Source organism: Taudactylus pleione, unplaced genomic scaffold (assembly GCF_031769625.1).
Source record: "Taudactylus pleione unplaced genomic scaffold, aTauple2 ptg000046l, whole genome shotgun sequence".
In the NCBI taxonomy this organism is placed as follows: Eukaryota; Metazoa; Chordata; class Amphibia; order Anura; family Myobatrachidae; genus Taudactylus; species Taudactylus pleione.
The window spans coordinates 6,549,412-6,575,393 of NW_028284448.1; the positions used below are offsets into that span (position 1 = coordinate 6,549,412).

At 46.3% G+C, this 25,982-nt stretch overlaps 1 protein-coding gene across 3 annotated transcripts in view; it reads right to left on the reverse strand.

Moving 5' to 3' along the window:
- Positions 1-23,805, reverse strand: part of PDSS2 (decaprenyl diphosphate synthase subunit 2) — a 301,529-nt gene extending 277,724 nt beyond the window's left edge. The window contains exons 1-3 of one of the 3 annotated variants that reach the window (XM_088460404.1): positions 23,721-23,786; positions 10,198-10,293; positions 8,060-8,344 (exon numbers count right to left, since the gene is read on the reverse strand). In XM_088460404.1, coding sequence (XP_088316530.1) covers positions 8,060-8,328 — 269 coding nt within the window. In that variant the 5' untranslated portion in view covers positions 8,329-8,344; positions 10,198-10,293; positions 23,721-23,786. The other 2 variants (XM_088460402.1, XM_088460403.1) reach the window with 2 other exon arrangements.
- Between the last annotated feature and the right edge of the window lie 2,177 nt (positions 23,806-25,982).

The following is a 25,982-nucleotide window of genomic DNA, read 5'->3' on the forward strand; positions in this document are numbered from 1 at the left end:
CTCATCAGACCAGAGAATTTTGTTTCTCATGGTCAGAGTCCTTCAGGTGCATTTTGGCAAACTCCAAGAGGGCTGCCATGTGCTTTTTACTAAGGAGTGGCTTCCCTCTGGCCACTCTACCATACAGGCCTGATTGGTGGATTGCTGCAGAGATGGTTGTCCTACTGGAAGGTTCTCCTCTCTCCACAGAGGAATGCTGTAACTCTGACAGAGTGACCATCGGGTTCTTGGTCACCTCCCTGACTAGGGCCCTTCTGCCCCGATCGCTCAGTTTAGACGGTCGGCCAACTCTAGGAAGAGTCCTGGTGGTTCTGAACTTCTTCCATTTACGGATGATGGAGGTCACTGTGCTCATTGGGACCTTCACAGCAGCAGATATTTTTCTGTACCTTTCCCCAGATTTGTGCCTAGAGACAATCCTGTCTCGGAGGTCACAGGCAATTCCTTGGACTTCATGCTTGGTTTGTGCTCTGACATGGGAATCGGTATGAAATACCTCCGGCCGTTCGATTCCCGGCAGTGCCTGGCCGACCAAAGCAGAGTTCCCGAGAGCGGAAGCCCGACAGCGCTGGAAATCCTGACCGTCGATAGGTAAGTATGTTCTAACCTAACCCCCTAACCCTCCTTAGAGGTGCCTAACCCTAACCTCCCCCCAAGTGCCTAACCCTAATCCCCCCTGTAAGTGCCCAACCCCCCCCCCTCCACGCTGCCTAAGTCCCCCCGGGGGGGTGCCTAACCCTAAATCCCCCCCGGGTCCCCTAAACTTAACCATCCCCCCCCCCCCGCGGCTGTCCGCTCGCAGCGCCCGGCGTCAGAGAAATGTCAGGCGTCTACATCTAGATGCCCGGCATTTCACCCTCGCCGGGATATGACAGTCGGGAAGCCGGCTGCCGGTATTAAGGCAGCCGGCTTCCCGATTGTATATCCTGACATGCACTGTCAAGTGTTGGACCTTATATAGACAGGTGTATGCCTTTCAAAATCATGTCCAATCAACTGAATTTACCACAGGTGGACTCCAATTAAGCTGTAGGAACATTTCAAGGATGATCAGTGGAAACAGGATGCACCTGAGCTCAATTTTGTGCTTCATGGCAAAGGCTGTGAATACTTATGTACATGTGATTTCTTAGATTTTTTTTTTTTGTTTTTTTTTTAATTAAATTTAATTTAAACATTAATTTATTCAATTTTGGAATAAGGCTGTAACATAACAATATGTGGAAAAAGTGAAGCGCTGTGAATACTTTATCGTTCAATCGCTCATTAATCGTTCACAAATCAGGCTCCTGCTGGTCGTTTTCGACATCAATCATCGCCTGAACATGCTGGTTAATCTGCCGATAATGACAGATTGGGCAAGTTTGGGGAGGATGGAGAGTGCCTGCACTAAACGACATATCGTTCAGTGTAGGCACATTACAGGATGAGGATCGACTGTACGATTACAATGTTGTAATCATACTGTCGTTCCTCTATCGCCTAGTGGATACACACCTTAAGGCTAAATTAACAAACATTTTTTTTTTTTAGAGATTATTAGAGAAAAAGACCTTTATCAGCTCAAGTTCAAGCCCTTGTGAGCATATACAATTAGCTGCGGGTTGTGTTGCGTAGTTTCTTATCACAGGTAAAAGTTCCCTGAGAAAATTCAGTCAGAGATCTGCGATCTACCCGTGAAAAGCCCCAAGACAGCAGATAATGCTTATTTCTGCTTGCACCTGGGAAAAGAGGCCACACAACACAGCACACGGCTAATAGAATCTGCCCCTTAGTATGACAATTCAAGGTATATCAGATATCATAACATCCAAGTATGCTCAGCTAATCTAGAATTACAAGTATATAAAAATATTTCGAGTTATGGTATAACATACCTTTGTTAACTCTTTTCCTTCAAGGTCCATAGGGTCCACAGAAGTTACCTTGGGATATGTGGTTGGCGTGATCCAGGCAACAAACAGTTAAAAGCTTCAGCTCCCAGGATGCACTGGGTCCTCCTCCATATATACCCCTGCCCCTGGCTCCAGGCATTTAGTTTGTTACCAAGCCCAAAGCAGAAGCAGGAATATATGAGAAGGAAGGACAACTGCACCTCAGAAACACTCTCTTTAGGAAGAGGGAATCATAGAAATACAAAAGAAAGAGATTACCGAATAACACCAGGTGCGTTAGGGTGGGTGTCCTGTGGACCTCGAAGAAAGAGAGTTAACAAAGGTATGTTACACCATAACTCTTAATTTCTTCTTCGGGGTCCACAGAAGTTACCTTGGGGATGTCCCAAAGCAGTTCCCTTAAAGGTGGGGATGCTCCTGATTAGTAGAAAGGAAAGTCCGACGCCCAAAGGAAGCATCCTGAGAGGCAACTGTATCAAATGCTTAAAATTTGTGCCTTGCACAATTGTTCAGCAGAGGCACCATGACGAAACGCCCACGATGGTTTCACAGATCGATTAGAATGTGCTGTCACTGTGTTTGGAACAGAGATCAGCTTGTGTGTACGCTTGAGAAATTGTCATATGAAGCCACCTAGCCAGAGTTTGTTTGTTAGCTGGCCAGCTTCGTTTATGACAGCCATACAACACAAAAAGAGAATCTGATTTCCTAATGGAGTTGGTGCGATCCACGTAAATACGTAGGGCGCGTACCACATCCAGAGCAGCTTCACCCCTAGAAAGGCCTGAAGACTGGAAGGCTGGAACCACAATTTCTTCATTTACACAAAAGTGGGATACAATCTTAGGAAGGGAACCCGCCCTGGAACGAAGAACAGCTCTATCCTGATGAAAAACCAAAAAGGGAGAGTGACAAGAAATAGCTGCCAAATCAGAGAGCCTACGGGCAGAGGAGACAGCCAGAAGAAAAACTGTCTTCGATGTCAACCACCTAAGGTCTACTGATTTCAGGGGTTCGAATGGGGGCGCCTGTAGAGCCCTGAAACCAGAGACAAATTCCACGGAGCTACCGGAGGGACAAAGAGAGGCTGAACCCTCAGAACACCCTGAAAAAATGTCCTATCATTTCGCTGAAACCAAACAGAGTCCAGCCTGAAGAAAAGCAAGCACTGGAGAGATCCTAAACACTCCAGGATCATATTTTCTATGTTTACCCCACTGAAAATACGAATGTAACACTCTGTAATAAATGCGGGCCGAGGAAGGTTTCCGCGCCCTAAGCATCGTCTGAATTACTGAACTGGAAAAACCCTTGGCTCTTAAGATGGAAGTTTCAAGAGCCACGCCATAAAAGACAGACGGGGAAGGTCCGGATACAGGCAGGGACCTTGTGTTAACAGGTCCGGCCTTAGAGGAAGAGGCCACGGAGTGTCTATGGAGAGACTCTGAAAGTCGGTGAATCAATGGCGTCTGGGCCAAGCAGGGGCTATCTGTATTACTGTTTCGCCCTCCTGCTAGAATATTCTGATGACCCTTGGAGAAGGGAAAAACAGAGGAAACAGGTATGCTAGCTTGAAGTTCCAATTCACTGCTAGAGTGTCCACAAATTCGGCTGCAGGATCCCTGGTTCTGGACTCGTATCTGGGGACCCTTTGGTTGTGGCCTGAGGCCATGAGGTCTACCTCTGATAGTCCCCTCCTGTCCACAAGACTCTTGAATACTTGTGGACGGAGAGCCCACTCTCCAGCGTGTATATCCTGCCAACTTAGGAAGTCCGCTTCCCAGTTGAGGATTCCTGGTATGAACACTGCCGAGATTGGTGGAAGATAACATTCTGCCCAGACTAGAATGTTTGATACTTCCACCATGGCTGCTTGACTTCGCGTTCCTCCTCGATGGTTGAGGTAGGTTACTGCGATGGCATTGTCAGACTGTACCTGGACAGGCCTGCCCTTCAGTACATCTTGTGCCTGAACGAGCGCTCTGAACACTGCACGTAGTTCCAGGACGTTTATGGACAGGAGACTTTCCCTGGTTGTCCATCTTCCCTGAAATGTATGCCGACCTGTCACTGCTCCTCATCCGCGGAGGCTGGCATCGGTAGTGAGGAGCACCCAATCTGGAATCCAGAATGGGAGACCCCTGTTCAGACGAAACGTCTGCAACCACCATGAGAGGGACAGCCGCAGCTCTGGAGAAAGACGGATCGTCTGTGACTTTATTGAGTAGTGTTCCCCGTTCCAGCAGGATTGGATTAGTCATTGCAGTGGTCTGGAGTGGAACAGAGCATATTCCACCATATCGAAGGTGGACACCATGGACCCCAGAACCTGCATCGCTGAGTGAACAAACACTGACTGGTTGTGGAGAAACCTGCGAATCCGCAACTGAAGTGCCACAATCTTGTCTTTTGGCAATCCTCTGCACCAGAGAATCCAAGCGTGCACCTAAATGCACCATCTGTTGTACTGGAAGAAGCGATGACGTCTTCCAATTTATGATCCAGCCGTGTCTGTGTAGACAGGCAATTGTCAGTCTGAGATGATGCTGCAACACCTGTGGAGATTGTGCCAATATTAGGAGATTGTCCAGGTATGGCAGTATTCTGACTCCCTGGTGCCTGAGGCAGGCCGTCATTACTGCCATTATCTTGGTAAACACCCGAGGGGCTGTTGCCAAACCAAAAGGCAGTGCCTGAAATTGGAAATGTTCCTGCAAACCGTAGAAACCGCTGGTGGGACGGTGTAATTGGCACATGCAGATATGCATCTTTAATGCACCATAAAATCCCCTGGTTCCATTACCAACACAATTGACCAAAGGGTTTCCATACAGAACCCGAGTAACCAGATAAATGTGTGGAGACTTTTTAAATTCAGAATAGTCCGGTGAGATCCATTGGGTTTTTGGATCAAAAATAAGTTGGAATAATAACCCTGTTCTAGTTGATTCACTGGAACCCGGATTATTATCCCCAACTCCAGCAGGAAATGAATGGCCTGCTGGAGGGCCAAGGCTTTTGCAGACTCCTCTGAAGGAGCTGTGCAGAAGAATCTCTGTGGGGGACTTCTCCAGAAGGTTAGGGCGTACCCCTGAGAGACCACCTCCCGAACCCAGGAATCTGTTGTTGTGAGATTCCAGGGATTCCCCAGGGGGAGGCCCGTCCCATCAGGCCGCAAGTTTATTGTCTGACCTGGAAGTCGGACATCTGTTTGGCCAAGGTTTCTTAGATTGCGGTCTCTTACGAGAACTGGTTCTAGAGGAAGACTGACCCCTTGCTTTTCCTTGTGGCCAAAAGGATGACTGCCTAGGTCTAGGAGTAGCTGTTGAAGGCAGACCAGCCACCTTAGAGGCTGCTACCGTAGCTACAATCTTATCCAATTCTGTGCCAAACAGAATGCCTCCCACAAAAGGAATGGATTCCAGGGCCTTCTTGGACCCTGCATCTGCTTTCCAGTCCCTTAACCATAGGGCTCAAGCCACAACTGACGCAGCTGAAGCCTTAGAGGACAGAATACTGGCGTCCAATGCCGCCTCTTCTAGATAGGATGCAGCCTCCTTAACATAGGAAATATTTGTTAGCTGTTCTCTGGAAGTGTATTTTCCAGTGCCTTTGTCCATTCCTCAATGGCTTAGAAACCCAGGCCGTAGCAATGGCCGAGCGGGCAACAGCTCCTGACAAAGAAAAGACTGCCTTGAGACAGGCTTTAAGTCTCCTATCTGTGGAATCCTTAAGGGAGGATGCAGATGGTATGGGCAATGTGGCGCTCCTGACCAGATGTGCCACATGCGCATCTACCGTTGGTGGAACTTCCCACTAAGCGCACTCATCTGGTGGGAGGAGGTATAAGGCTGTACCCTTCTTTGTAACATGGAATCGTCTATCTTGAGAACTCCATGCTTCTCCCATAAGTTCAGAGCGGTGCTCAGATTTGGAAAATTCAGCTTTTACCACTTTCTGGCATTTAAACACTGGAGCCTTTCTTAGTTCAGGCTCATCATTATCTATGTTTAGCACAGTTTCGACCGCCCTAATCAAGGAGGGGACATCCGCTGTTGGAAAATGGTCCTCCTCTCCTGAAAGAGACTCTTGAGAGGAGTCCTGTTCCTCACACTCATGAGAAGATGCACCAGAGTTTACAGGCTGGACGGAGTGATAGGAAGAAGTCAACCACCTTCTGGTTTTAGAATGTACCGGCACAGCTGCTTGCAGCGCTTTCTGAAATGCAGCAGGGGACGAAGTCATACTCTGACCTGAGTGGGCCTAAACGTCCACCCAAGATGGCATAAACATAGTAGGTTGTAGCTGCCAAGGGGACCCCATAGTAGGGGCCAGTCCAGGAGCAAATAACCAGTCTACAACCTTTGCCATGATCTGGGAAAAGGAAGCCCAAGGGGGTTCCTGATGTGATGACTCCTTATAACAGTGACCACATAATCCATTCTGCCTGAAATCCTGATGGGATAACCCCGCTTTACAGGCCATGCATGACACCAGCACAGGGGCTTCACCCACCTGCTTTTCAGATTCTTTAGACATAACAATAGCTCTAATGTTATGCAAAGTAATACCCAATGTGACAATGTTTCACACCCACAATAACCCACACACATGTAGCAGAGGGCTTATGAGGAGACACAGCAGTGATAGCTATAACAGTCATTTTGGAAAAAAAAGACAGTACAGGTTGAGTCTCCGATATCCAAAATGCTTGGGACCAGGGTATTTTGGATAACGGAATATTCCGTATTTTGGAATATTTGCATATCATAATGAAATATCTTGGGAATGGGACATAAATATACACACAGAATGCATTTATGTGTTATATACACCTTATACACACAGCCTGCAGGTCATTTTATACAATATTTTCAATAATTTTGTAGCTCAAAGTTTGTGTACAGACATAAAATTCAGTTATGTTTCATATACACCCTATACACACAGCCTGAAGGTAATTTTATACAATATTTGTCATAATTTGTGCCTTAGACAAAGTTTGTGTACATTGAACTATCAAAAATCAAAGGTTTCATTTTCTCAGTCAAGCAAAAAAAATTCTGTATTTCGGAATATTCTGTATTTCGGATTATTTGGATATGGGAGACTCAACCTGTATAACACACAGCAGATTTCACCAATCACATGCAATGCAAATAATATGTAAAATATATATATATGCAATAAGCTCTTAGTCAACTACAAACAGCACACAAGGCTAAGTAGGATATGGAGCTCTGTATAACCTGGCCACCTAAGGAGAGGTATACAGGGAGATTGACCAAACCTCTTGAGATTGCAGCCACCGAAAGCACCTGAGAGTGGTCTCTGGCCGTCTCATATACAGGGAGGCTGGGTGGGGCAACCCAAACGCGGGAAACCTCTTATTTGGACCAGCGTCTGGGTCAGGGGAGGGGCCGCTGGGGAGAGTGTACCTCCCCTCTGATGTATGGATCCACCGGGCACACTGACATATCATGGCCGCCGCCATTATCACTCCCGGCTGTCAGGATCTCTCATGTCCTGGTGGTCTAGTGGGGGAGGCAGTTCACCTGGCTGCTTACTACAGTGTCCCCGGGCAGGTCTCCACCGCCGGAGGCATGGACTGCCATGTGGTTCCCCATCGTCAGCGGCCGCGAGGAACCATCTTACCTGCATCCCCAATGTTTCCGGTTGCAGTCCCGGGATCAGCGTCACCCAGCTGACCCCCGTCGAAATCACCAGTTCCCGCACAGGTTTTGCGGCGTCGGCGGGGGTAGATGGAGCAGCAGCACGAGCGTCCAGCCAGACGCCTAGTGCTGCTCACTCATAATAAAAATAAAAAAAACTTGCTTGGGACTGCCGAGGCAGTCCCCTGTTCAGTACGGTGCACTCCTGTGCACCAAACAAAAAACTAAATACCTGGAGCCAGGGGTGGGGTATATATGGAGGACCCAGTGCATCCTGGGAGCTGAAGCTTTTAACTGTTGGTGCCGGGATCACTCCAACCACATACCCCAAGGTAACTTGGACCCTATGGACCCTGAAGAAGAAATTTTAAATATAGGACCTTAACGTAAGATGCAACTTAGGTAGACATTATAATTAAATTAGGTGAAAACGATTTCCTGTGCTGGAAGATGACAACGCATAATTTGTATTATTGTAGGACAGTGTAGTACCTGGCTGTATTCAGCAAAGGATGCTTAGTTCCCACCAGCTTCCTGACTTGCATGGCTATATTGCTCAGTTCATCGCTCAGAAGACAACGGAGGCTCATGAAGGAAGTTGGATAACCCACAATTTTTTCTGCATCTGAAACAACTTTGCTCCAATGAGTAGTAGTAGTAGGAGAGCCAGAAAATAGGCTGATTGTCCTTCTTGTGCAAAACCTGCTTGTACCGTCTCTAAAAATCCCCATTGACTGGGATACACACTTGATCACAGACATGGTAAAAGTAAAGACCCTGTCAAAGAGAAAAGGAAAAAAAAAACTGTTACAGAAAAAATATCAGCAATGTAAATTCACAAAAGTCCAAAAATGCTTTGTTGTTGTAAACAGGATACGACATACAGGTTAACCAGCTAACTATAGGTCTAATATTTTTCTGATAAGTCCCAAACTCAATGCTTAGGAGGGAAGAGTTCAAGTGTACAGCACACCTGATAGAAAACCATCTTTCTAAAAATATATATACACACACCATGTTGTATAACACAGACATGTAATTCGCCAGGTTACTAGTTGTCCGCCCACCCACCCTTCTCCACCTCCCTTTTCCCATTTGTCTCTCTCTCCCCTTCACTTATCTTGTGTTTTTCCCTACTCCCCCCCCCGTCTCTCTTTCTTTGTCACTTTCTTCTTTTCCTGTCTCTGAGCCACAACTGAAGCTTTATCATTTTCTTAATTAATTTAAATGCATGTGAAACGGAATACAGCCATGTGCAAAACACATCATCGCGTGAAGGTGAGCACTGGATTTGAGAGGCAAAATTGAGCGGTACACACCTCAGCGGTAAAGGGAGGCAGGTGGATATCCTTGCAAGCTGGCCAAGGTTGTTAATGTCAGAAGGATGCTGTCCCTCAATGGTGGCACAAGAAAAATAGCCTTAACTGAATACACAATTGTTCTTTGATGGGGACATCAATTTCCAACAAACGTTTAATTTCTACCAACTTAAATACATGTTAAAAAAATTACTGCTCTTGTGCAAGATCATAAATCCAAATTTATTCCATAAAACTACTCACAATAATAGTCATACTGTATTTATGCTTACTGCATCTGCAGTCTTCTCTTCAAGCATGTATCACAGGCAACAATATGAACAACTACATAAATAATTAGGTAAACCAAATTAGGATTGTTCTACAAACTAATAATATTGATTATGAGTGTGTACGCTATATAACGGGGCCCTGTGAGACTGCACTGTGTATTACACGATGTGCTGAGTTGGTTAGTTGGTTCCTCTTATCCGTGACTTGTTTGGACCCATGCTGTGCATTACTTTTGGATTGCTGTACCTTGAAAATGGTCCCTGTTTGGACCGAAACGTCGGTAATTTCACATATGTAGCAACCGTGAACAATTAACCTGCTGCCTCAATTAAACAAGTTGACCTTCTTTTCTATGGTGAGTGCCCTCATTCCACGTTCTATTGTATGTGGTATCGAAGTATATATATATATATATATATATATATATATATATATATATTATATATATATACACACACCAGGATAGTCCTGCACTCACGGCAAAAAAATGACAATGTCAGGGTGCTTCCAAGGACATGTGGGTCCACAAATAGGGTAGAATTTCCAAAGGAAGGATGCACTCTCTGTTTAAAATTGCATGCACAATTTATTCATCTTTAGAACATCTCAGTTGTACAGAAGAAATCAATATTCATGGTCGACGTTTCGGTACAATGCTGTACCTTTCTCAAGACCTCAATTCAACAAGTCATACATTGTATATGGTAGAGAAATGATGAAACAAAATCTGTGAAACATGAAAGAAACAAACAATGATCTGTCTATCAGGCTCCCGTCTGTCTTCTGTGATTAAAATAAATCAATCACTATAAACCACTACTGTGATGTTACATCGCCTCAGTGACACATGGCACTCCCTTGTACTGCAAATAATGCTCCAGGTGCCCTCCGGAGAAGCTCCAGAGCGGGGGCTCCAATATACATACACACCGGCGGCACTCTGTATATAAAAAGACTCGGACCAGCAGGCAGAATATCAACGTTTCGATGTTATTACATCGTCCATCAGGATAAAAAATGACAATAACACACACTTACTTGTACCAACACCACTCCCATGTGCTCTGCTGCGGTTTCCTGGTCCGGCCTGGCGGCGCCCACAGATGACGTCACCCGCGCGACCTGTTACCACCGCTACCATGTGAAAAAAACATAAACAAGAAGGCAATTCAATATGAGACCATTATACAAAATAACATTCAAATGACAATAAATCAGCGATCAATGAAAACTTACTGGCCAAAAACATGTTATAGAACTCCTAATGCAATTAGTAACTGTGATAATATAACACCCGCACATTAAACTGGAACCATTATGGCATGATGTTTCTAATGGAAACCACATCACTTCTAACCTAGATTATGTCACAGGTCACAGCCCGTATTGCTGAGCGATGAAGTGCCATGTGTTCCCTTAATGTCCGATCAGTTTTTCCCACATACCCAAGACCGCAGGGACAAGTGATTAGGTAAACCACAACTCTACCGTTACCAAATTTTTGGAACGAGGGTATGATAGGAATTACTTATTGGTCGCCAAAGATAAAGCGATGTTGGCATCTCGGGAAGAACTACTGGGTTCCAAAATTAAACCCATACAGGACACTCATATGCCCTGGGTGAATCAGTACAACACTTTTAGCCCTATGATAGGTACAATATCTAAGCAACATTGGCCCATTCTACAAAATGATCCTGACCTGAATCTTGTCAATAGCATGATTATGTCATGCTATACGCGTGGTAAGAACATCCACGATTGGGTCGTAAAGACTGACATCAAGAGGGGCCATAATAGTAATGAAGAGCGGCACTTTTTAAGACAAAAGAATGGATGTTTTAAATGTCTCAATTGTCTCACCTGTAGGTATTTGACAATGGGTGACACATTTGTACATCCATATAGTGGTAAACGCTTTTACATCCGATATAGGCTTAGTTGCACTACTAGAGTTGTGGTTTACCTAATCACTTGTCCCTGCGGTCTTGGGTATGTGGGAAAAACTGATCGGACTTTAAGGGAACGCATGGCACTTCATCGCTCAGCAATACGGGCAGCCATTAACTCCGGTACAAGTGACCAGCCTGTGGGCCAGGCACTTTGCACAGGCTGGTCACAATATTTCCACACTACGTTATATCATAATAGACCATATCCCACCTCTTAGCAGGGGTGGTGACCACTCGAAAAAGTTACTTCAATGTGAGTCACATTGGATTTATCGCCTTGGTACTTTATATCCGAAAGGATTGAACGATAGCCTTGGCTTGCATTGCTTTTTGTGAAGGGATTTGTTATTTAACTCTTTAGGAAGCTAGGGGCTCTTAAGCTAAACTATAGATTGTTAACATGTTCAGTGATGAATGTTTGCATCTTTTTAATATTTTTAAATCATTATATGTGATCTATTTTGGGGTTTGAAGGGACGTCTGTCATGTTCAGTTGGTCTGACACGGGTATCTGCCCGGGAAGACCTCTGACATCATCTAGGTTAAAAGTGATGTGGTTTCCATTAGAAACATCATGCCATAATGGTTCCAGTTTAATGTGCGGGTGTTATATTATCACAGTTACTAATTGCATTAGGAGTTCTATAACATGTTTTTGGCCAGTACGTTTTCATTGATCGCTGATTTATTGTCATTTGAATGTTATTTTGTATAATGGTCTCATACTGAATTGCCTTCGTTTGTTTTTTTCACATGGTAGCGGTGGTAACGGGTCGCGCGGGTGACGTCATCTGTTGGCGCCGCCAGGCCGGACCCGGAAACCGCAGCAGAGCACATGGGAGTGGTGTTGGTACAAGTAAGTGTGTGTTATTGTCACTTTTTATCCTGATGACGATGTAATAACATCGAAACGTTGATATTCTGCCTGCTGGTCCGAGTCTTTTTATATACAGAGTGCCGCCGGTATGTATATATATATATATATATATATATATATATATATATACACACACACACACGTGTATAAAATTAAATATATATATATCACCTCTGACTTGTGCTCCTGATCTCCTGCTCCCCCTCTAACCGCTCACAATCACCTGTCCTATGTTCTGCTTTCCTGTTCTCCGTGTTCCTGATCATAGCAGCATTAATGGGCTGCAGCATTTAGGAAGGAGGTGCAGGTTTTGGTTTTAGAATGCAAGGTTTAAACAATTTAACTCTTAAACAATTTTTTAAAACTTTCAAATAGCTAACAGAGTTAAAAAGATAGAAGTCAGTTATATTTACTGATAATTCCTTTTTTCGTGACATATTGCCAACCATTCAAGGTTAGGTAGAGACAGGCAAGGTAAAATGTCCCATACCATGTATAATGCAGTTCCAGTACATGAAACCATGGGTCCTGGAGATTTATTGTACTATATGGATTTGAGAATAAGCTCTTTTGGGCATTGTCGTGAGGATCGAATGCACTGGCTCCATTGTAAAATGTCTGCATTGACAAACTTGTGTATTTAATACTCTTTCTTTATTAAGGTAGTAGCAGCAGCCATAAAAAGACTGTCTTAAACAATAGATAACACATGTCAAACTGAAATCAGTGACAGAAAAAAACAGGTTTTTAAGAAAAAAATTTGTTTTTTTAAACGTTTTTTTGTTTAATACAGTTTTGTTTTTTTTTGCATTTATGTTTTAATGGAATCCTGCTTCTTGTATTAACACTGTGAAGCATTGATACAGTATGTATTAGAAACCTTGATCAACCAGGTTTTAATGCTTTCTAAAATTAACAAACCAAAGCTATTAGGCATTGATATTATTTATTTTACATCTTTCAATAAAACCAATTTTTACTGTTTATTATTCCTATTGCATTTGAATATATGTAGATAGACTAAACATATTAAAAGATACAAAGTACACTCAGAGATAGATACAATTTGAAAAGAAGTTAATGTTAAGCATTAGCCCTACTTATCACTTATAATTAAATAAATCTGAATAGTAAATCAAAATGGAAAACGCAAAAGCACTTTTCAGACACACAGAAAAAAAGGAGATAAGCATTAGCACTGGGCATGCCATGGAACTGGCATTAATCATTTTGAATAAAAACACTAGTTTAGAGGCCATTGTACTTGACTCTACCTCAGCTTCTGCACTCATTTTTTATCTCATCAAAAAAGTGCCAGACTAAGGGGGGGGGTATTCAATTTGGAGCGAAAAGTCTGTGCTGGACTTTCGCTCCACATCGGAGGTTTGACGGGTATAAAGTATCGGGCGTGTGCCCTAAGTATACTGCCCTAAGAGCCCGATTCAGCACGGATCGCAATTGCAACCACATACACAGATCGGCCAATTGTTGCGTACTGCGTACTCACCGCACTCAACGTGCGCAGCTATCGAACTATGATTACGCACGCAGACATGAATCCATTGCAGAGTGACAGACTGTGAGCGTTTGGAGGTGGGGACGGTAAAGTGGTTGCAGAAATGCCTGTCCGTTTGAACGTTGCATGGATGTGCATAAATTAGCCATTGTATTTGCCTACGTAGCTTGAGTAATCACTGCGTGCGTCGAGATTTGCATTCTCTGCGAAGGGTCAGACTTACTGTAGTTGTGCGTGATGGGCCGATGTGTTTCGAAGTTACCTATGTATATGCAGGACTGCGAGGTATTAAGGATGTAATAAAGCAGTAGTGGGCGTCTCTATGATGCTGAGCGGTGGTAGACATTAGCATATTTTTGCAGCAGCCTTACGTGATTACGCAGCTGCGATCAAATATGCAATCCGTGCTGAATTAGGCATTAAGTCTTTCTTCCCTTATCTCATGTCAGTAGGACTGAAGGTTTTGAATTGAAATAAACTTGAAGGATATTAAAACATGAGGTTTTTGTTGGAGTTATCCTTTAAGATTGAGAATGTTAGTTACGGTTTTCTCCTGTCCTATAGGATTGTTAGGGAAAGAGTTTGTAAAGTCTTAGTTGATGCTAAGCAGATTTAATACCTCTCTGATCTGGTTCACCCTCATGTATCTGTTCTGTGTGTGAATTTATTGTATTGGTTCAACTAATGACCATTTGGTTTAAACCAGCCAACCCAGAGGAAAACAATAAAAGAAAAAAGCATGTTACATTTGGGTGAAAGATTACATTGCATAAGGTGATGTGAAATAAAATAAGAGTTATGGTATGACATACCTTTGTTAACTCTTTTTCTTCGAGGTCCATGGGATCCACAGCCATTACGTTGGGGTATATGGATGTATCCAGGCACCAAACAGTTAATTCAAGCTCCCAGCTCCCAGGATACAACAGGTCCTCCCCCATATACCCCGCCCATGGTAACCGGCCGTCAGTTTGTAATAAAGCCCACCAAGAGAAGGCAAACAGATAAGGAAGGAAGGACACATGTTCTCTAGACCAATCTCTCACCAAAGAGGGAAACACCCAGAGATACAAAGAATTACCCAATAACACCAGTATAAATGCATGCAACTAATATCTCTGAATTTCTAGTAGGGCATGCTGGTTCTAGTAGTGCTAGTTGGAGTTCCCAGGGGTGACTCCCAGGTAAGCTGGCTCTCAATTTGGATGCATTTATGTATGTGCCTTTATCATGAGGCCTTACATTTGCCAAAATTATATATGTGCCTTTATCATGAGGCCTTATAATTGGTATATTTTACATTTGGGGTGAGTGTTTGGGCGTAGGGCCCCCGGGACTGGTCTGGCTGGGCCTCCTCAGGGCATCACCACTTAATACACATAGTTGCTTTTCACATCACCTTTTATGTTTGTTTATTATTCATGTATTTTTTCACATATATTTTAACCTCTCATTCCACACTTAATGATTACTCACACACAGCTATACTTTATACTGCACTGTCACTCTTTTTCCATTTCCGTGTGATGCCCTGGGGGGGTTCTGGGCTGGACGTTTTTTGGGGTGCACTGCGCCCCGACGTGAACCCCTTAGTGTTAGGGACTGCTGGTAACAGAGAAGCCGTGACGTGGCCCAGCAGCCTCCCATGTATTTGCAAATGCATGCAACTAATATCTCTGAATTTCTATGACCATATAGTCTTCATATATTGTTGCAGGTATTATTCAGTGTGCTGAGGTACAATAGGGGGTTAAATCCTCCTTCTTTTTCTACTTAGTGTGACCCCTCCCTTTCATGCACCTGATTAGTGCTGCTAGATTGATTGAGCAGCTGCCATTTTTGTTTGTTTGTTATGAGTTGCATGAAGGAGCCAGCATTAGTAGGGCATGCTGGTTCTAGTAGTGCTAGTTGGAGTTCCCAGGGGTGACTCCCAGGTAAGCTGGCTCTCAATTTGGATGCATTTATGTATGTGCCTTTATCACGAGGCCTTACATTTGCCAAAATTATATATGTGCCTTTATCATGAGGCCTTATAATTGGTATATTTTACATTTGGGGTGAGTGTTTGGGCGTAGGGCCCCCGGGACTGGTCTGGCTGGGCCTCCTCAGGGCATCACCACTTAATACACATAGTTGCTTTTCACATCACCTTTTATGTTTGTTTATTATTCATGTATTTTTTCACATATATTTTAACCTCTCATTCCACACTTAATGATTACTCACACACAGCTATACTTTATACTGCACTGTCACTCTTTTTCCATTTCCGTGTGATGGCCTGGGGGGGTTCTGGGCTGGACGTTTTTTGGGGTGCACTGCGCCCCGACGTGAACCCCTTAGTGTTAGGGACTGCTGGTAACAGAGAAGCCATGACGTGGCCCAGCAGCCTCCCATGTATTTGCAAATGCATGCAACTAATATCTCTGAATTTCTATGACCATATAGTCTTCATATATTGTTGCAGGTATTATTCAGTGTGCTGAGGTACAATAGGGGGTTAAATCCTCCTTCTTTTTCTACTTAGTGTGACCCCTCCCTTTCATGCACCTGATTAGTACTGCTAGGTTGATTGAGCAGCTGCCATTTTTGTTTGTTTGCAGAAAGAGATATGCCAGCCCAAACTTCCACCTTACTGTCAGGGCATCCGTGAACTCGGCTAACGGATTCCTGGTTCTGGACCCGTACCTGGCACCTTGTGGTTGTATTTTGAAGCCACGAGGTCTATTTCTGGAAGACCCCATCTGTCTACCAGGCTCTAGAATACCTGTGGATGGAGAGCCCACTCTCCGGCGTTTATATCCTGCCAATTCAGGAGGTCCGCTTCCCAATTTAGGGAACACGGTTGCTATCACAAGAAGGTAACGCTCTGCCCAGACCAGGATCCTTGACACTTCTGCCATGGCTTCCCGGCTCCAAATGCCTCCCTGACGATTTAGATAGGCCACCGTGGTGACATTGTCGGATTGCACTTGCACAGGTCTGCCGTGCAATAACCTCTGGGCCTGTACTAATGCCCCGGAAACTGCTCTTAGTTCCAGGACATTTATGGACAGATGACTCTCTGCCTCTGTCCATTTCTCTTGGAAGACGTGCTGACCAGTCACCGCTCCCCAGCCCCGAAGACTGGCATCGGTGGAGAGGAGAGCCCATTCCGATATCCAAATAGTGCGACCCTGGTTGAGATGGCCTGTCCGCAACCACCAGGACAGGGAAAACCGCACCTCTGGAGACAGCTGGATCCTTTAAGACCTTATCGATTTATACTCTCCGTTACAGAGGGAGAGGATCCACTGCTGTAACGGACGGGAGTGAAAATGAGTATATTGCACCATGCTGAAGGACACCATCGACCCCAGCACTCGCATTGCTGAGTATACCGAGACTCGTCTGTTGTGAAGCAGATTGCGTATTCGCCCCTGCAGGTCCGCAATCTTATCCTCCGGTAAATACAATTTCTGCCTCACGGAGTCCAGACTCGCTCCTAAATGCACCAACTGTTGCACTGGCTGGAGGAATGATTTCTTCCAGTTTATAACCCAAACGTGCCTGTGTAGACAGGAGATTGTCAATTTGAGATGACACAACAGCCCCTGCGGAGAATTCTGACGCCCTGGCGCCTGAGATGTGCCATTATCACTGCCATCACTTTGGTTTGTCCACAGCTCCCCGAGTGTTCACCAAACGGCAAAAGCTTGAAACTGGAAGTGCTCCTGCCCCACTGCAAATCGAAGAAAACTGCTGGTGGGATGACTCAATTGGAATATGCAGACAGGCATCCTGGATATCCAAGGATACCATAAAATCCCCTGGTTCCATGGCCAATACGATTGAACGCAGTGTTTCCATGTGAAACTTGGGTACCCGAATAAACCTGTTGAGTTCCTTCAGGTTTAAAATAGGTCAGAAGGACCCATTTGGTTTCTGAACCAGGAACAGGTTGGAATAAAACCCTTTCCGCACCTGATCCCTTGCTACCCAGATGATCACCTCTGCCCTTAACAGGGACTGAACATCCTGTTAATCTGTTGTTGTGAAATGCCAAGTGTCTGAATACGGAAGTCGGCCTCCTATCCTGGGGTCCCCCAGGGGGGAGACCCGCCCCATCAGGCCACAGGATTATCGTGGGACCTGGAACCCGGGCGTTTATTCTGCCAGGGTTTTTTTTGTAGTGATTTTCTGCTAAAGCTTGCTCTAGCAGAGGGTTGACCTCAGACCTTCCCCTGTGGCCGAAAGGAAGAAGTTCTGTCTGGGAATCGATGCTGAGGGTAGCCCCGCTGCTTTAGAGGCTGCCAAGGAAGCCAGAATTTTGTCCAATTCCGTGCCAAAAAGGATGCCCCCTGCAAATGGAAGGGATTGGACGGGACTCTAAAGCCTTCCAATCCCTCAACCACAAGGCTCTACACGCCACCACAGAGGCAGCTGATGCTCTGGCAGATAGTATCCCCGCATCCAATGCTGCTTCCCCCAAATAGGACGAAGCCTCCCTGACATAAGCAACAATCTCCAGTTGTTCCTTAGATAATACTGGCAGAGATTCCGCTAAAGATTTCATCCATTCTTCGATGGCTTTGGCAACCCAAGCCGTAGCCATAGCTGGGCGGGTGGCTGCCACCGAGATTGAAAAAAAACTGTCTTCAGACAACTATCCAGTCTCTTATCTGTGGAGTTTTTAAGGGAACAAGCAGATGGAAATGGTAGTATGGAACTCTTGACCAAATGTGCCACATGTGTCCACCGACGGTGGGACCTCCCACCTAGAACACTGTTCCGAAGGAAAAGGGTATAAAGCCGTGATCTTTCTAGTAACATGGAACAAAAATATGGCTGGATGCAGTGGCTGAGGATATCTCATCGCTGGGGCCACTGGAACCGCCTACCGTTCCGCCACCTGTGCCATGATCTGGGAAAAAGAAGCCCAAGGAGGCTCTTACCCAGAAGCCGGCAAATTTGATTGCTGTGGAGACTCTTCATTTTGTATAAAATCCTGAGGGGATAAACCCGCTTACAGGCCATACAAGATATCAACAGGGGGACCTCTGGCACCTGTCTTTCAGATTCCTTTGACATAATGATTTCTTATGTACAAAACCCAGTATACATGTGAAAAAGCCCCTCCCAACCTCACATACCTGTAGCAGAGGGCTATAAAGGGAAACAGCAGTGATAGGTTAGCGTCTTGTAACACACACACAATTTTTCAAAAACACAAATAATGCATATATAATTTAGCGGAGCTTATGCAATGTAGGCTCCCAATGAACTATGAACAGCCCGAAGCTTAGTAGCAAATGGAGCTCTGTATGACCCATCCCCAGAGAGAAAGGCATACAGGGAGACTGACCCAACACCTCCTGAGTTAACCAGCCACGGAGAGCACCAGGAGTGAACTGTGGCAGACTGATAAAGGCTGGGAGGAGCAACCAAAACGCGGGAAACCTTCGTGAGGGCCGTAGTTTAGGTTGAAGGAGGGGCCGCCGGGGAGGCAAAACCTCCCCTATGCTTTGTGGATCTACCCAGCTCACTGACATGGCCGCCACCATTTCCCGGCTGTCAGAAACATCACGTCCCGGTGGTCCAGTGAAGGCAGGCAGACGGCGCTGGCACCCCACTACAGCAGTCCCCCGGCCAGTCTCCACGCCGGGTAACGGACCGCACGTGCTTGAGCTCTCAGCGGCCGCAGCAACCACACTCACCTGCATCCCCTGTACTCGGTCGCGGTCCAGAGCCTGAGTCCCTGCCGAAAGTACCAGTTTTATACCAGCGTTGCGACACCGGCAGGAGGTAGATGGAGCAGGTGACACGTGCATCTCTCATCACACGCTTAGCTCCCAGCCCGGAGGAAAAACAAAAACAAAACTTGTCTTTGGGACTGCTCCAGCAGTCCCACGGCTAGTGTGGTGCCTTCTCACACCAAACAGAACAACTGTCGGCCTGTTACCAGGGGCGGGGTATATAGGGGAGGACCTGGTGCATCCTGGGAGCCGAGAGCTTGGATTAACTGTTTGGTGCCTGGATACATCCATATACCACAACGTAATGGCTGTGGACCCCAGGGATCCTGAAGAAAACAATAATAAAACAAAGCAATGCTGGGTACACACTGGCAGATATATTGGCAGATCAATTGGTCGGCCAATATATCGGGTGCCCGTCGGCCAGTGTGTTCCAGATATGTCTGAAAGTCGTTCACAGACATATCACGTCGGCTCTGCTGCACAACCGATGCCCAATATATCTGCAGACCGCCCGTACACTAGCTGCAGAGGCCACGGGGAGGAGGGCGTGACACGGCCCCCCGGCCAGAAGACAGATGATGTTTGTTCAGTGTGTATGAACAACCTTGATCTGCAGATGGGATGTAGTTATGAGACCGGCGACGACAGGGGAAGCCCGACAAGGGACTTAAGATGGGCGTTGAAATACCGACGCCTATTTTAATCCCGACGTCGGGACACAAAAGGATGCCAGCCCAAACTAGGTAAGTTCGGGGTGCCCTTAGTGTTAGCTGCGAGGGGGGGAGTGTTAGGTTTGGGCAGCGTAGCATAACGGGGTTAGGTTTTTTTTGAGACGGAGGTTAGGGTAAGGCACCACTGGAGGGGGGGTTAGGGTTAGATTTAGGCACGAAGGGGGGGAAACTTAGATTTAGGCACTAACAGGGATTGTTACGGTGCGGGGTGGGGTTAGGTTAGACTACAAGAAGGGCGGGTTAGGGTTAGAGGGAAAAGGGGAGAGGGTAAGTATAATTACGCAACCCCTGTTGGGATACCAACTATATGGATGCAGCTGTCTGTATTTTGACAGGAGGCATCCCGACAGCCGGAATTACATACCGATTCCTCTGCAGATCACTAGATTTGCAGATATATCTGTTAAGTGTGTACCCAGCTTAAGACTGATTTCTGCACTTGAGCAGTACGAAAATGCATATTTTAATCAAAGGAAGATGCTCATAACCAACTCCATATCAACCCCACAAATGATCAACAAAAATAATGTACTAATGAACAAATTATCTGCACTAATGTTTAAAAAAATGTATTCACATACAAAAATAACAGTATATGCAACTATCTTTAACTCAGTATCTATAATTGAAATGAATCTCCACTCATAACAATGTCACTAAAGTAGCTATTTTATTAGCATGTTCCTAATTACATAAACATAAAGTTTCCATAAGCGTGGCAGTCACTCTGTATGGCTCAATTCTTAGTTATCTAGCTTGATAGTGATTTATATAGCAATAAAATAATATCCAGTGTCCAGACGTATGCTGGGTACACACTAGCCAACATATAGGCCGTTCAATTGAATGGCCATTATATTGTGGGGGCGCGTCGGCAGATGTGTACCAGCGATATGTCTGTGAACGACATCAGGGAGAGCGAATAGTGTGATCGCTCCCCGAACCCTGCACAGGCAGAGAGGATACTGCTTCTGCTGCTCAGCGGCAGCAGTCTCCCTGGTTCCACTGCAGCCCAGCATACAGCAGCATGTAATTTAATTTCCCCCTATGTCTATTGGAAAATGAAGATGATCCTGTGTATTTCAGTATTAACTCTATGTGGATGATACCCAAATTCATCCTCTTAAAATAACCCACAATCTGTGTTGGCCCGCATTGTTGACTGTCTACCATTTCACCTTAGATGTCTTGTAAACACCTAAAACTCAATCTTTCAAAAACTGAGCTAATATTTACACTAGTTAACACAACTTCTTACCTGATATACAGTACCTTTGGACAACATGAAACTAAGCATCTGTATGCAAATCAGGTTACATACATTTAAACTTTTCCAGTACACACGCATCTCACACAAGATACTGCAAATACTATAACTCATGATTTCATTATCTTTCCTTCTTCCCCTAATCAGACTTTCACCCCATTATCTTTCCTTGCCTCATAAGATTTGCCACCTCAATCACACCACTATACCCAAGATCTGTGCCTCTCATTCACACATTATCAAAGGACTAATTTGCAATATGTGGCAATTAACCTCACCTATCAAACTTCTATTTTTACAGACTGCAAGTTTATAAGTAGAGCCTTTATACCTCTTTAGGGTCAATTCAATTAGTGGAGATGTGCAGCTGCGCACATCATCACAGCTTTTCCTGCAACCTCTACAGCTGGGTACACACTAAACAATGTGGGTACCCCAGCAATGCGACCAGCTTCCCCCCCGCCAACGGACCGGCATATCGGGCGTCCGTCACACACTAGACGATCTGATGCCAGACATGTCGGCACCTGCCCCCTGGGGTCGTCAGTCGTATCGTCAGGCTAGCCTGCATGTAGAGCTGACCTGACGAAGCGGCTGACGACCCCACAGGAGGGCACACTGGCCCTGATTCAGAGCCGGATGCTCTGACAGAGCGCTCGCTCTGAATCAGGGCGGTCCCTGCTCCTTTTTGGAGCGGCCCCCTGGCCACTCGCATAGCTGTGGGTGACCACCCACAGCTATAGCGAGCAGCTAAAATGATGGTCGCGATGGTCAAGACCATCGCGACCATCGGGCTTGCGACGAGACCCTTGCGGTAGGGTCTCGCTGCCGCAAGCCCTGGAGTGCTTTTGGCTCTATCAGAGCCAAAAGCACTCCCACTGACATCACACATGGGAACACCTCCGTCTGGGCAGCCACGCCCACCAAAGGGGGCGTGCTGTCAATCACCATCAACAGCACGCCCCCTTTGGTGCGAGACCCATGGCTTGGCTGTCGTTATTCGGGTCTCGCGCATGCACACGATGGAGCCGCCTCCGTCGTGCGCATACGCACTTGGGCAACATTGACCCGCTTGCGAGCGCGTCTGAATTAGGCCCACTGTACAACATAGAGCATACACACTAGACGATTTTGAACGATATAAAGTTTATATCGATTTTGAACGATATAAAGTTCCGATGCTTCGGAATCGAGCATATCATTTTATAAAATCGTCTAGTGTGTTCTCACATTAAGGGCTTTGACGAAAAATCCTGTGATATTGAAAGGTGCTAATAGCTGCCAACTGAATAGTTTCCTTTGTGTGTTAATATCCAGTCTTGTTTTATTGTTGTATTTGTTTCAAACTACAAACTACTGCAGGTAGGCTAGGGCTATATACATAAATGTTAATAAACAATACACCTTCTCTAGGGCCGCGATTTCATTCAATGCGATATTGAATAGCATCGGGAGGGAGCTCACGGAGCCATTCAATTCAGCGCACTGTAAAGTCGGAGAATGCCAGTTCTCGCAACTTAACCTGAGTGTTTAGTGGCGAGAACCGGCATTCTCAGACTAAAGTGCCAAACGCGAGGCTGTTAGCAGCGTGCCAAGCCAGCAAACAGTTGCACAGCTGGCACTTTTGTCGGATTTTTCCTCGCATCCCCTGAGAAATCCTCTAGTTGGACCAAACATCGCGTTGAATTGAATAGTTTCCGGAGCTCCCTCCCGGGCTATTTAACATCGCATTGAATCGCGGCCTATGTGTGTTCAAAAAATAATAATCCCCACCACTATGTGCACTACTTCCATTGTCAACTATTAGCAGAAGTATTTTACCATCAGATATTTGTTCATTAGAGGCTACTTAACCCACATACACATCAGCCCATTATATAACTAGCACCCAGAATCAGTTCTAACTTTAACATAGGAACACTTCTTATACAAATGTGTTAATGGTAGAGCAGTGTGTACTATAAAATGTGATCACTGCTGTTCAAAAAGTCAGAGAAACATTGTTAGGAAAAGAAAACAAGGGCATTTCCATGTATCAGGAGCCGCACTCCTCTGCAATTTCCTGTAGCAATAGCAACGGCCATAAAATAAAGTTGAAGTGCCGCCAAGTATAAAAACTGGATGCAATTATACATGTAGTATTTAGACAGCCAATAAATAAGCGTTCCCATACACACTCATCTAACACTGGGACATTGTGGGAGTATGTAACGGTATGTGGAGGGACAGAAATGAACTATACACAACTGGGTCACTCCGGAGTCCTGACTACTTTATACGAGACCCGGTGCGTGCAGAGCACGGGGCGGCACTGACTGCAGGTGCGCATAACCGGCACGCCGGAGACAGTGAGGAGTGTGTGTGGCCTTGTTCCCATCCTGAGTGGTCACTCACACATAGACACAATGACAGCACTCCCCGGCCGCCGGCACTGGCGTTTCTAATCACCGGCTCCACTCATTAGAGGCAAAAAAACTCACCGTGTTCACCGCGCATGCGCCCAGGGAATACCGCCCAGTGACGCGAGATCACCCGGCACACCAGCTGTTCTCCACGCGAGGACGCGAGATTTCCCGGCCATGCGCAAGGCGCATGCGCAACAGGCACCCTTATGGAGGCTACATGTATGGGTCCTGACTCCCTTCGCGATAGGATTGGAATGGCCATCGGTGGAGTGTCCATCGGCACATCGGTGATTAACGATGTTTTTTGAATTATCGATGGTCGATTGCCATCCCTGCTTCGCGATATCTGTTAGCAATTCATGTGTGCATATCTACCTGCTCCCAGTCCTGTCTGTGGTGTGTGTCCTGTGTTGAGGCCATGAAGGCAGCGTGCCAACATGTAATAAACTGGAGTTAAATTACACTGCAAAGACATGGGAGAGAAAAATATTTCTCCCCCATAGTTTCTAAAGTATGCATCTGATTGTGCAAAAAAAATAAAAATAAATGTTTACCTCTTTTTAAATAGAGGAAATATATATATATTTTTTGGGACCAGTAATCTGTGCTACACACAGAGGAGTAGCGTGTAGCTATGGTGCCTGGAGCATGTGCGTGCTACGGCGCCCCCCCCCCTCAAGTGTTCCTGGGAGGAGGCGGGTCCATATGGGATTAGTGCAAAGTCAAAATAAAGATATGGGGCAGACCCCTGTAGTGGTGCCCAAATGCAGTGCCCCCTGTGCCCCAGGAGAGTACCCCTTATGCAGGCCTCCAGTAGTGATCCCCCCTATGCACTGCCCCTTATACAGTGCCCCCAGTAGTGGTACCCCCTATGCTGTGCCCCCCCCATGCAGTGCTCCCAATAGTGGTAACCCTTATGCAGTGCCCATTAAATAGTGGCCCCAGTTGTAGTCTTCCACCTATGCAGTACCCCCAGTACTGCCCTTTTTATAGAACCCACAGTAGTGGACCCCCGATGCAGTGCCCCCAGTGGTAGTCCCCTCCCCCTATGCAGTGCCCCTAGTAGTAGTCCCCTCCCCTTGTAGTGCCCCTAGTAGTAGTCCCTTCCCCTTTTAGTGCCCCTAGTAGTAGTCCCCCCCTTGTAGTGCCCCTAGTAGTAGTCCCCCCCTTGCAGTGCCCCCAGTAGTAGTCCCCAGTAGTGCTCCCCCCCCTTGAAGTGCCCCTAGTAGTGATACCCCCCTCTTGTAGGGCCCCCAGTAGTGGTCTCCCCCTTGTAGTGCCACCAGTAGACACACGTAATAAAAAAAAACACTTACCTGAATCCCCGCTCCCGCCGCCCCCATCCGCTCCTCCGTCCGTCCTCTCGGGCCTGCCCGCTCTGCATTATGGGAGAGACGCCCCTGGCTACATATTATGCATTTTTTAATGAAAGCTACCAATTTTCCACCACACCGCACTCAGGACCTGATTCAGACCCGGTCGCGAGCGCTGTGCACTCGCAACCGGGTCGATGGTGGCCCAGTGTGCATGCGCACGACGGAGCCGGCTCCATCGTGCGCATGCGCGAGACCCGGATAGCGACGGGCACTCCGTTGCTCCGGGTTTCGCAACAAAGGGGGCGTGCTGTCAATGTTAAGTGACAGCACGCCCCCTTTGGTGGGCGGGCCGGGGGAGTGGCTGCCCAAACGGAGGCGTTCCCATGTGAACGCCTCCGTTTGTTGGCGGCCCCGCTGACATCACGAGTGATGTCAGTGGGAGAGATTTCGGCTCTGTTAGAGCCGAAATCTCTCTGGGGCTTGCGGCAACGAGACCCTACCACAAGGGTCTCGTCTCAAGCCCGATGGTCGCGATGGTCTTGACCATCGCGACCGTCTTCCTGGCCACTTGCTATAGCTGTGGGTGGTCACCCACAGCTATGCGAGCGGCCAGGAAGCCGTTCTAAAAAAAAAAAAAAGACCGGCCCTGAATCAGGCCCTCATAGCATACTTCCCAACTGTCCTGGATTCAGTGGGACAGTCCCGCTGTCCCACTCGCGGGCCGCAGTGTCCAGCGGTGGGGGGAAGTTGGGGAGCGCACATACCGCTGCTCTGCATAGCAAACAATGACTGATGAAGAGTTACAGCTATCAGTATGCCATGTGATGGCAGAGGGTAGAGAGGAAGGGGGGATGATGTCACAGTGCACAGAACAGACACAAACACACTTTCTGGCTGCTAGATACAGGGGGGAGATTTGTCAAACTTTCAAAGATTGCAAGTGGAGGTGTGGCTTATAGCAACCAATTAGATCCTGTAATTTTAATGTTCTAGTACAGAGCCGTAGCTAGACATTTTGGTG